Source organism: Myxocyprinus asiaticus, chromosome 15 (genome assembly GCF_019703515.2).
Source record: "Myxocyprinus asiaticus isolate MX2 ecotype Aquarium Trade chromosome 15, UBuf_Myxa_2, whole genome shotgun sequence".
NCBI lineage: Eukaryota > Metazoa > Chordata > Actinopteri > Cypriniformes > Catostomidae > Myxocyprinus > Myxocyprinus asiaticus.
In genome coordinates, this window is record NC_059358.1 from 33272513 (window position 1) to 33285344 (window position 12832).

The 12832-nt window shown below is 38.7% G+C and overlaps 1 protein-coding gene across 4 annotated transcripts in view; it reads left to right on the top strand.

Annotated features, from left to right (window-relative positions):
* The window catches only part of LOC127453278 (nuclear receptor ROR-alpha B-like), a 61314-nt gene that overhangs the window by 21484 nt on the left and 26998 nt on the right, over positions 1-12832 (top strand). For 2 of the 4 annotated variants that reach the window (XM_051719517.1, XM_051719520.1), the window contains exon 2: positions 9651-9680. The exons of 1 other annotated variant lie outside the window; for it this stretch is intronic. In XM_051719517.1, the coding sequence (XP_051575477.1) occupies positions 9651-9680 (30 nt within the window). Of the gene's footprint in view, positions 1-9650; positions 9681-12423; positions 12623-12832 lie in introns of those variants that run through there. One more of the 4 variants, XM_051719521.1, reaches the window with a different exon arrangement.

Below are 12832 nucleotides of genomic sequence, written 5' to 3' on the forward strand. Positions count from 1 at the left end.
TCTCAACATCGAAAGGAAGTTTTTGGTTTGATAAGACGTTATTGGCTGGTTTTCTTTGTTGATTTCTTTTGTAGCAGCGGGGGTCCTCAGTGATATCTGGTTATGTAACAATGGAGGATAACTGTCACCTCACAGGTCATGACATTCCATGCTTTATGTGCCCAAGTGTGTCTTGCTTTTCTGACCATTAGCTGTTTTTTATTGTTCCCTCCCATTTTTTCTTTGCTCAAGCCTCTGTCAGAGTTGAACATCTTGACACTGAACATTTTTCTTCACTATTCTTTGCTAAATTTCTCAAGGTCAACTTTTGCTACTGTGATGAAATGGAAGCATATGGGTTAGATCTACTGGATATACTTATAGTAATAAGCAATATCCCCGTCCTGCTGAACGGGCATAGACTACTCGCCCCTGCTGTCTTCCTCTGGTAGGATTTGTTGTTTAGTAAAGAATCTATGGTTAAGCTGTCAGATTTAAGGAAATCTAGTGTTGCCTTTGCTACATGTTTTGGGTCATATCCTGTCAGAAGAGCAATCTCTGAATTGCAGATTTGTCCCGCTATATTTATGAGATTTCCTGTTAAAGTAAAACAAAAGGGATTCATGCTCTTATCAGATCTGATTGAATCAACAAAGTCCCATGATAATTCATGATAATTCTTACAAAATGGTGAAATCGCATGATACAGTACAACTTTTAATCCCATGCAGACAACCAATCAACAAACCGAATTTCAAATCAATACGATACAGGCATCAAATTTTATCTAGCCTCCTATCCAACACTATTTTAAGAAAGGAAACGTCTGTGAACAAGTTTGGCTACTGATTCCATATTTATTTATGCAATACAAATTACTGTGTATATCAATTACCTGTAATACTCTTCCGTAGTCTTGTTTCAAACCCCAATGTTTTCTTTCTTCCTTAGTACACACAAAAGTTGTTTTCCTATTAAATATTACAGTAAGGTTCAGGGTTTGGGTAAGGGCTTAGACTTTATGGTTAAGTTTAGGTTTGGGTTAGTGGTTAAATATAGGAAAAATCTAACAAAGTAATAACATTGTTTGTACGTTTGTTTTTTGTTTTGTTTTTTCAGTGGGAGAAAAATGTGTATGTTTTTGAACAAACCAAATCGTACGATTTCTCACGATCGTACTATTCTTATGATTTGTCGTGAAGGCCAGGTTAGATTGAATCTTCCTCCATGTTGTTGATATATGTGGGAGTTTTAAATGTATTTGGGGTAACTTTAAATTCCAATGAAGGTTTTTTTGCCACCCTGTGCCCGGACAGATTTCTGAACTGTGTGTGCTGTGGTTGTCTAAATGCACTGTTTGTCTGTCATGGCAGGTGGACTATAATTCTTATAGAACCTTTTTATGAGTCTTCTTGTCCAGGATCATTGCTTTCAAAAGACGTCCAGTTCTGGGCAGGTTCACAACTGTTCTACCTTGTTTTGTGTGTGTGTGTGTGTGTGTGTGTGTGTGTGTGTGTGTGTGTGTGTGTGTGTGTGTGTGTGTGTGTGTTTTTTTTTTTTGCTGTGCTTCATTGCCTTGGAATATATATTGTAATCTTTGTCTGTTTGGATTGTTTCCTGTTCATCATGATTTGATGTTTCCTTAAAAATGCTTTAACTATGTCAAATAAAAAACATAAACGGCAAAGAAATAGACTGACTTGGAGAAGATTGTTGGTTTCTTTAGGGGTAATTTAGGTGTCGTGTGACAAAGTGAGGGTCAAGAGTTTCTAGTATTTTCTGTTCATTTGTATTTTTATTTTTATTATTTACAATGTAAAAACTGTTTTTTCGATTGAGGACGTGATGCCATGCAAGGAGCAGATGTGTGAGCGACGAGCTCTGCGCACTTTGCTAATTTTTTAATTATTTTTATGTTATAATCTGGTGAATTTGATACACACAGTTACACATTTGCTTTTTGATGCGAAACATGGCAAAGAAGTCAAAATCATCGGGCTCTGGAGACATTAAAAGACACTTACATGTTCAGGATGAAAGCCCCGACAGGTCTACAGACCGGGGACTCGATTTGGATGGCGCAGCAGGAGAAGGAATCCAGCGTCAGTTGTCCAACATGTCGGTGATGTTGACGAAGGTTCTTGCTGACTTGGAGGATCTCGCTGTAATACGTTGATTGATTACGGCGATGGAAATAAAATTCTCTGAGCTAGTCACAAGAGTGACTGATGTTGAAAAACTAATCTTCGGAGAGGGAATTAACCGCTAATCCACCTGCGACCAAAGTTGATTTGGAACATCTTCTTGACAAGATTGAAGATCTTGAGAATAGAAGCCGCAGGAATAACATTCGAATTGTTTGAATTCCTGAGCATGAGGAGGGCAGAGATATGGTGAAATTCCTAGAGGAGCATTTCCCGAGTCTGCTCGACATTACAGGCCACAAGCTGGAAATCGAGCGAGCTCACAGAGTCCCAGCTCACAGATCTGCTGAGATCTGTGAGATTTCACAGATCTGAAATAGGCCCCGATCGATTCTGGCCAGATTTCTGAGATCATCCGATAAAGATCTTGTGTTGCGCCAGGCGAGGAGCAAAGGGAAGCTTTCTTGGAAGAACCATAATATTTTCTTGTTCCTGGACTTTGCGAGTTCGACAAGAGAGAAACGCGATCGGTTCAAGGAATGTAAGAAACTCTTACATCAGAAAAGGATCTCGTTTGCTCTGATGTTTCCTGCCAAACTGAGAATAGAAATGAAGGTCGGTCGCAAAGTATTTACATGTCCAAAACAGGCAATATCTTTTATAGAATCAATGTCTGAGTAAACCAGTGGATATTTCTCATGTGAGTGGGCCTGACTCGCTGTACTTACTCTTGAGGAAGCTGGGCGACATTTTGTTTTTTTTGTGTTGGCTCCGCCTAGCGGCTGGAGCTTGTTTTGTGAATTACACTTTTCCTTAAAGAAACGTTTGCATTGAAGTTCCCGGACAGATTGAGGATAGACACTATGGATGACCGCAAAATATCTACATGCTCACACAAAGGATGTCTTTTATAAAGTTGACAGATTGTGTAAGTCATGGTATATACTTTTATGCGGCCTCTGAGTGAATTGACTCGATCACCAGGGGAACCGGGATGCCGGTTTTGTTTCTTTTTGTATTGGTTCCGCCTAGCGGCTGGAGCTTGTTCTATTGAATAACACTCCTTTGGAACAGCTGTGGATTAATCTGTTCGTTCTTCGTGCTCATTCCTCCTGCTGGCTGTAGTTTGTTTTGAGTTTTTTTACGGGACATTGAATGATTACGTCATCCGCTGAACTCATAACAGCTGGCTCACTGAAGATTCGTTTGTCTGTCCGAGGAATCTGAACAGTTTTATATCAGCTAGAATTTGTTTTGTGGAAGATCACATCCTTGAGACAGTTCTGTGAATGAATCTACACGTTCTTTGTGTTCATTCTTCCTATTGACTGGGTTTATTTCACAAAGTATTTTCTGTTATGTAATGTTGCCTCACAAATTTGTGAGGCAAAATTGAGCAATCCGATGGCAAAGTTGTCGTGGGGACTCGTGGGCGTTCATGGACCTTTTGAATTTAGAGGGATTGTCGCCGGTTGGCGCTGTTGTGCGCGGGGTTAATGCGCACGTTTTTCTTTTTTCTGTTTGTTTTGTTCGGGGGGATGTTTGGGGGTTGATTGTTTCACTAATGGGGAATGTGGTCTTTATAATCTTGTTTTTGACACACAATCTATGTTTTCTAATATGTCAAAATGTCAAGCGTTAATATGAATGGATTATCTTTCTCCATGTGGAATGTGAATGGGTTGGGGCACCCCATAAAAAGAAGGAAAGTTATTACTTTTCTTAAACGTAAGAAATATGATATTGTGTTTCTTCAAGAAACACATCTCTCCCCACAGGCAGCTGAAAAATTTGGGAAGATATGGGGTGGACATGTTTTTTTTAGTGCTGGCTCAAGCAAGAGCAAGGGAGTCATTATATTGGTAAATAAACATCTACAATTCAAATGTCTCAAAAAGATAAATTAGGAAGAGTCATTATTGTTTTAGCTGAAATTCAAGGGCAAAGGTTGATTTTGGCTAATATTTACGCACCTAACGCTGATGATCAGGGCTTTTTTATAGATCTTGAAGGGATGTTGCAAGCTGCTGGCACCCCTCATGATATAATATTGGGAGGAGACTTTAATCTTTTGATGGACTCAGTCCTTGATCACAGTGAAGCAAAAGTGTGTAAACCCCCTAGAGCAACATTTACGCTTCACAGGATGTGTAAAAATCTTGGTCTTACGGATATTTGGAGACTTTTGAACTCATCTGGTAGGGACTATACATTTTTTTCATCAGTCCATAAGATTTATTCCAGAATAGATTTTTTTTTTATAACCAAATCCTTCATTTCATCTATTGTTGATTGCTCAATTGGAAACATCTTAGTCTCAGATCATGCCCTGGTGAGTTTAGAGGTGTTGCCACATATGGAGAAAAAGAAATCATATAGTTGGCGCCTTAATGTGTCCCTTTTGCAAAATCCTGATTTCCAACAAATGTTAAAGACTGAAATCAATGTTTATATGGAGACCAACTGGTCCTCAGTATCCTCTGTGGGCGTGGCTTGGGAGGCACTTAAGGCGGTTCTTAGGGGTCGGATCATACAGTATGCCTCATTCATTAAAAAAATCCAAAGCACGAGAACTCGTGGAGTTGAAAGGAAATATTAAAAGTTCCGAGGCAGAGCTGAAGCGCCGTATGTCATCTGATGGCCTCAGAGAATTGACCCGATTGAAATATAGGTATAATACTATTTTGTCGCGGAAAGTGGAGTTTTGGTTATTCAGGGCAAGACAGTTATACTTTGAGTCGGGTAACAAAGCAGGGAAGCTTTTGGCTAGATATATAACGCAGAGAGAGTCTCTTTCTATCATTCCCTCAGTGAACTCTGCTGGTGGTGAAATTTTTACCTCAGCCATTGATATTAATAATGCGTTTAAAGAATTCTATCTTGATCTTTATAGTTCCACGTTTTTGTCTACTGATGAAGATATTAGAAACTTTGTGGAACCATTAGATCTTCCTAAATTGACGATTGAGCAAAAAAACTCTCTTGATTCTGAGATAACCTTGGAGGAGCTTGACAAGGTAATTAAGACCCTACCTACTGGCAAACCTCCGGGGCCAGATGGTTTTGCCGCAGAATTTTTCAGATCCTATGCTACAGAACTGGCTCCACTTTTGCTAGAAGTTTGTACGGAATCATTAAAGAACGGAAAGCTTCCTCCAACCATGATGCAAGCCTGGATCAATCTGATTCTTAAAAAGGACAAAGATCCAAGCGAGTGTAAAAGTTACCGTCCAATCTCCCTGATCCAACTAGATGTACATTTATTGTCAAAAATTTTGGCTAACCGATTAAGTAAGGTTATGACATCTCTTATACATATAGATCAGGTGGGATTTATTCGGGGCCATAGCTCTTCTGATAACATCAGGCGTCTCATCAATATCATGTGGTCAGTGGCGAATGATCAGTCTCCGGTCGCTGCCATCTCACTTGACATCGAAAAGGCGTTTGATATGGTAGAATGGGATTATTTTTTTAAGATTTTGGAAATGTATGGGTTCGGGAGTACATTTATTGGTTGGCTTAAATTAATTTATAAACACCCTGTAGCAGCGGTACAAACAAATGGATTAATTTCAGATTATTTTACTTTGGATAGGGGAACTCGGCAGGGCTGCCCTCTTTCCCCATTATTGTTCTGTCTTGCCTTGGAACCATTAGCATCGCGATAAGAAAGGAGGATGATTTTCCAGGGGTGGTGGTGGGAGATGTGGCACATAAGCTTCTGCTTTATGCAGATTATATATTATTATTCGTCTCTGAACCTACTAGATCTATGCCTTGCCTCCACAGAATTATTAATTCCTTTTCCAAATTCTCAGGATACAAAGTCAATTGGTCTAAATCCAAAGCTTTGGCTTTGACAGCGTACTGTCCAGTAACGGCTTTTCAGCCGGGCGCCTTCCAATGGCCCAAACAGGGCATTAAATATTTGGGGATTTTATTCCCAGCAAAACTGTCTGATTTAGTTAGAGTTAACTTTGACCCTTTAATAAAAAGATTTTCGAGCGATGTGGGCAGGTGGGCTTCATTACATTTATCTATGATTGGGAAGGTTAATGTTATTAAAATGAACTGTATTCCAAAATTTAACTACCTGCTACAATCTCTCCCTGTAGATGTCCCCCTCTCTTATTTCAAGGAATTTGATAGCATAGCGAAGTCCTTCATTTGGAAAGGTAAACGTCCCAGATTGCATTTTAATAAGTTGCATAGGCCAATAGACAAAGGAGGGCTAGGCCTACCCAAGATTTTGTTTTATTACTATGCGTTCAGTCTCAGACATTTGGCTCATTGGTCACTTCCACCTGAGAGAGCCCCTCCCTGATTTGTTATTGAACAGGCAGTTCTTGCCCCTATTTCGCCATTACAAAGCATCTCTATCAAACGAATCGGAAAAGTTAAGTTACACCCCATTATTTCGCATTTACACTCGGTATGGACTAAAGTGTCCAGATTGTTTAAATTGGACACTTATTTAAATGTTGCTTCGAGTATATGGCAGAACCCAAGATTACGTATTGGCAAGTCCCCTTTCTGCTGGCCAGAGTGGATTGTGAGGGGGGTTACTACACTCGGTGACCTATATGAAAGTGGAGTGTTGAGATCGTTTGAAAACTTGGTCCAACATTTTGGGATCCCCAGACCTCAGTTTTATTGATATTTACAATTGCGCCATCTACTTTGTTCTGTTTTTGGGAGTAGCACACATCCCCCTATGGAGGCAGATGCTTTGGGTGAGGTGATTGCGGCTTTTGGAAAAGGTCATGAGGCATCAGTGTACTACTCCCTGTTAATTCAGAGTATGGGGGATGGAGCCTTAACTTCTATTAAGAGATTATGGGAGAAGGATTTGGATTTGGTATTGGAGGATGGAGTGTGGACTAAGATTCTGAAAAATGTGAAGTCTGTATCTAGAGATGCAAGAGTTCACCTTATTCAGCTCAAGATTTTACATAGATTCTATTGGACCCCCTCTAGACTGTATAGGCTTGGTCTAAAAGACACACCTACCTGCTGGCGATGCCAATCGGAGGATGGAGGTATAACCCATGTTATTTGGAGGTGCGTTGAGATCCAGGGGTTTTGGTTGAGAGTTCAGAATTTTGTATGTGAGGTCTTGGGCACTCGGGTTTCATTTTGCCCCAGACTCTGTATTTTGGGAGATGGGGCAGAAATTAATGTGGAGAATAAACATGTGGAGGATTGGGTCCTGACCTGTGTTATGGTCGACAGGCGGGTGATTTTGAGGGGTTGGAAGTTGGTTGGAGCACCCCTGTTTCAGGAATGGTGCTCGGAGATGGGGAGAGTGGCGGCCTTAGAGGAGGGGTCTTATAGAAGACTGGGGAATCCGGATCTGTTTGTGGGAAAATGGGGTGGATATTTCGCGTTCTTGGAGGGTTCTCGGGTGGAATAATGGAGAGAGAGGGGTAATTGTCAGTGTGTGTGATTTTTTTATATTTGTATATATATGTATTTATTATTATTATTATTATTATTATTATTATTCTCTTTTTTCCTCTTTTAGTTGTTTGTTTTTTGTTTTTGTATTCTTCTATATGTGTTCATCTAAGACCACAGAGATGTTTGTTGAAATTTGGGGTGGGGTTGGGGTTGGGGAGGAGGAGGGGTGGTAGTGGGTGTTAAAGTTGATTTTGTGTATTTATAATTATGTTTTGTTTTCCTGTGTTTAATAAATAAAAATGTTAATCGTAAAAAAAAAACCTGTTTTTTCACATAGCTTAAAAAATATGCTTTGTGTGGAAACATCTAAATTTACTAGTTTTGTATTATTATTTGTTTTACTAGTTGTTTTTATAATTTTTTTGATACACAGAAGAAAGTAATTTTATGGGTTAGATCATTAATTCATTCATTCATTCATTCAAGCAGAAATAGGGCCTATATCCTTGTGCAGTTTACCACTTTTTTCAGCATAGGAGCATGCTTAAAAGTTCTATTTTTATAAAGAATTGTGTTGATTAGTGGAAAATCTCAGTTAAATTCATTACGGTTCAATTTTAGCTCAATTAAACATAGAAGAATAATCCCCTGTCCTGCGTAGGAGAGGAGATTTATTTGTATAGATACTGTAGCTGACACCTGACAAGTGTGTTGTTTAATGCAAACCAGACTTTTGTGATGTGAATTTTATGTCAGGCACTGATAAAAAAAATGGCCTAAATGTCAGTTTGCTCTGTCTGTATGTGTAAATATGTGTGGGCTTATTTTACATGTGTGTGAGGTATTTTCACATATTTCAAAATGCAATTTTAATTTTCATGCTAAAAATGTTATACATACAGTGTGAATTATCTATCATCTATCAATCTCTCTCACTTACACTCTCTCTGGTGCTGTAATAGACCTTATTCGCAGCAGCCCATATTTAATTTTGGATGTGAAGTAAACAAAAATATAAAAAATATATAAAGCTGTATAAAGTTCCTAGATCACATCTCATTTTCACAACTTTTCTGGAGGTTTTGTCAATTTAATTTTCTTGTTAAGATTAATTTTTTTAATATTTCGTCAGCAGTACGATCCAAAACTCTTTAAACATCCGTACAACCCACTGAAGAGAAGGTAAGTCTCTCCCTCACAGCCTTATTGTCATTCTCATCAAAAATTAAAGATGGCGCTAGCGTGAATAAGGTCCATAGCTGTGTGCTTGAGTCACTGTGCTAGTTGGCCAAATGGAGCGATAAATAGCGTAATCAGGGCTTGGCTGTGTTATATAACTGCATTTAGATCTGTTACCATGGTGCCTTATTTTACCCTGATGATTCAGGTAGCACAGAAAATCCTTTAATCTGTGACCAAAAGATGAACTCACACTCACACTCTTTCTCACCTATCAGTATTTTTACCAATTCCTAGAATTTCAATCTACAGAAATCAGCAGAATCAAGCATCCCATTGACCGAAAAACTGCACTGGTCATTTTTTTTTCTTCTATTAGCCAAAGCGCGAGACGGAGTTGTGAAATACCCCACTTTCAGAGTCTTTGTTTCCGAGTGCGTCTGCAAGTCACAATGCACCTATTTGTGTCTGTTCCGCTACATAAGCAAAAGTGACTTTTTCAAGAAGCCACAAAGCCCTTCAAAGAGGGAGAGAGAGAGTGAGACAGACAGACAGAGAGAGAGAGAGAGACAAACCGAGAGGCCAGTGTGTTCATCCCGGAGATGGTTATCTTACCTGCCCTATGTCTTCAGACAGACACTTTGCTAAAAATACCCATTGAAAACGACAAACACAGCATCAAATCTGAACTTTCTCAAAGTGTGGTCAAACGTCAGACAACGGAGATTTGGTGTGCTCGTGTGGGCTCGTATGGGGGGCTTTTCATCATTCAGCTGTGAATGATAATGTGTGTTTGTGCTTTCATGCCCATAGCCACATGTGTGTGCATTTGTCTTTGTGTGCATGTGTTGGTGTATACACACATTCATGTAATATTTTTAGTTGTGTAGTGTGTGTAGGTGTGTGAATAACACCAACTTACTATTGTTTTATGCCCATCTTTAGGAAATCCTGTGCCCAAGAAACCCCATCTAAGTAAGTACAGAACGAGAATGTCAACCATCCATGAGTTACACACATGCCTTTTTACCCTATATATTTATGTGTGTTTGTGTGTGTTGTATGCTAAAGCTATATTATACATTATAAAATGTATAGTTAACGTTCTGGATGTTGATTGGTCAATAGCTGTGCTTTATTAATGATAACAGCACAGCTACAACCTCTTCACTGAGCTACTATTTCTATCAATGTGCAGCAAGCATAGTTGATCATTATTTTTGTTGAATAGCAACGTCATGTTTACTGTCATGTTGGAATCACTTCTTCGTAGAGCTCATAATTATTTAAGTCGTAAACTCAGAATTCTATGAAAGTTCCAACTTGACAGTCATATATTGGGTAAAAAGAATAAATATAGCAGCGGCCTCAACAGTTAATAGTAATTTTAAACACATATTTAAAATTGATATGCAATTTTCTATGCCACTTTTACCTGGAGTACTTTCTTTGTTCTTAAAATTTTTCAAGAAAATATAGAGGAGAATTAATGAATTAATGTAGTGATAAATATTTTGCTGTTATCAACAACAAAGACATTTTGGTGTTAAGAGTGTTGCCATGAAAACATAACTTCAGAGGTTTCTGACATATAACAGCTCAGAGTAGAATCATTTGTTGCCATTGCAGAATACATTGAACTCTATGGAGTGAAGCGTCAGCATCGCTGTCAGTGCCGCATTTCTATTCTGTCAAGAATTCTAACGTGGCACTCAAAGTTTGACCTTTTGCCGCTGGACCTTTTGATACATCAAGCAATGATTACCGGGCAATCTGCAAATAAGCCAAGTCTGTCTTTGCAATTATAGGTCCAACATAACACTGTAGTGATTTTCTGTAACAAGTCAGGAGAGAATGGAGGATCTAAATGCAGCGTCTTTAATAAACAAAAGAAAACCAGATAACTCAGAACATAAAGAAACAAAACACGGGGACCAAACGTACAGAGTAAGGCATAATAAATGCAAAGACTGACAAAGGAAACAGGGAAAACAAGGGCTTAAATACACAAGGGAACGAGGAACACCTGTGGAAACAATCAGGGGAAACCCAATCATAAAATGAAACTACAAAGGACTACAAACTAACAGGAAACAGGAACATGGGAACTAAACAAGAATTTCAACATAGAAGTCAATGCAAAAACAGAGAATATGTGACATTTTCCCATGTTTTTTTACCTCACTAATGATGCCTTTTAGAGTATAAAGCAACAAGTAATATTTTAAAACTTTCAAACTTCATGAAGAGTTATTGAATGTTTCATAATTTATTTTTATTCATAATTTTTTACCTTATTGTTTCCACTTTGCATAGTTCTTTACAACACCCTTCATCCGTGACTATATTTACAATATAGTATGGCCTCTTGTTACTTATTGCTGTTTTTCAGTGTGTGATTGCGTGCTTTGAGGCATGTTTAAGTGGCGTGTTTTACCCCCAGTGCACCATGTTGTTTGTTGCATATCAGAAAACTCTTCCATTGTGGTTAAGGAGAGGGGCCTATATCAATGTAGCAAAGCGGTGCATAATTACACCTGTGAAACACACAGAAACACACACACACAATGCACCTGTATCCACATATATTTTTACTTCAGCCACAAAAGCTGTATGTTTAAACGTGAGCAAAGCAAAAGGTGTTTGCTACCATCGACGTACAGGTGCACACTGCTATGGGTGTGTGCTCCATCTGAATCAAGATAAGATCTGAGAGTATTTTTGTAAAGAGATGCTGTTTAAAACACTTCCCGCCTTTGCGTTTGATTATATTAGCGCGCATTGTGTAAGTATCTCTCATCTCTTTCTCTCTTCACTCTCTCTCTTGCCCTCCCTCTCCCATTTATGGTTTAGCATATTTAAATAAAACCTTTTTAGGCAATCTACTTCCGTATTTTCTTTTTTTCACATCCTTATAAAAATAACATATTTCTAAAATTTCACTTAGTAAAAAAGTAAGAAAACACTTAAAAGGAAAATAATGTTTCTGAGTACATTTCGTATCAGTTAGTGTGCTTGGTTTGCTAGAGTGTGACTGTAGGTGGTTTAGAAAACACCTAGAATGTGGTGGCACCATGATTCATAATGACAAGTAAAAGCAACACTCTGCCGTATGCTGTGGCAACAATATCACATGATGAACTTAAACAGGTTGTTTACACCAATGCTCTCTCCCACCAATCAGACCACCTTCACATCCTTTCTGTACAATGCTTCCTCACTGAAAATAATAGCCAAGAGAAAAGTCAACACTTTACTTGAGCAAATTTACAGCTTTTAACATTACATATCTTAATGAATACACCAACAAAAACTGCACTGAATGCATATGTGAAAATGTGAACATGTGATTTACTCTTGCTCTGTTGTGACAGGTAATTATTTAGCTGTTGCAAAGCTGAGTTAAACACTTAACGTTAGAGAAAGAAGGATGGAGTGAGGAATACAGAGGTACTGCAAGGAGGGAACATAGAATTTCAGGAAGAAGGATGCAAAGACAAGCTTAAAGAGACAAGCAGCTCACTGCTTAAATGGAAAGAGAAAGAGAAAGCAGAGTCCACCTATAGACGGACAGAAAAACAGCACAAAAAGTTCCTTAGAAGAGAGAGCAAGAGAGAGAGAGAGAGAGAGAGAGAGAGAGGTGTACCTATCTGCTGTTAGTTCATGTGAAAGGGACAGGCCCTCTCTCTCTTTGTCACTCTCAGATAGAAACACACACAAATGCTGTCTCTCTGTCACACCTCAGCAGAAAACCACCTAATCCCTCTGACATCTACCACATAGCGACAGCATCGTCTGTTAAAGAAGCAATCTGATTGACAGTGTGAAACAGAGCTGCCAGTCATAATAAGTCATTTAGACATATATCTTCACGAGAGAAAGACAGCAGTTCACACATGCTGTGAAAATGATGCGAGGTAGGCATTTGTGTTTGTGTCTGTGTGCTTGGCCTAGGAAGTATTCTTATTAGTATGTATTTTAATTAGTGTTTGTGTGGGTGTGTGACAAATGCTTGTTTACATCCCACTGAAGTCGACCTGATGGTTTATATTTTCTTAGCGCAACGTACATCGCAAAGGACAAATGGAAGAACCACATTTTTCCTTCTTCCACACTGCCTTTCTTGC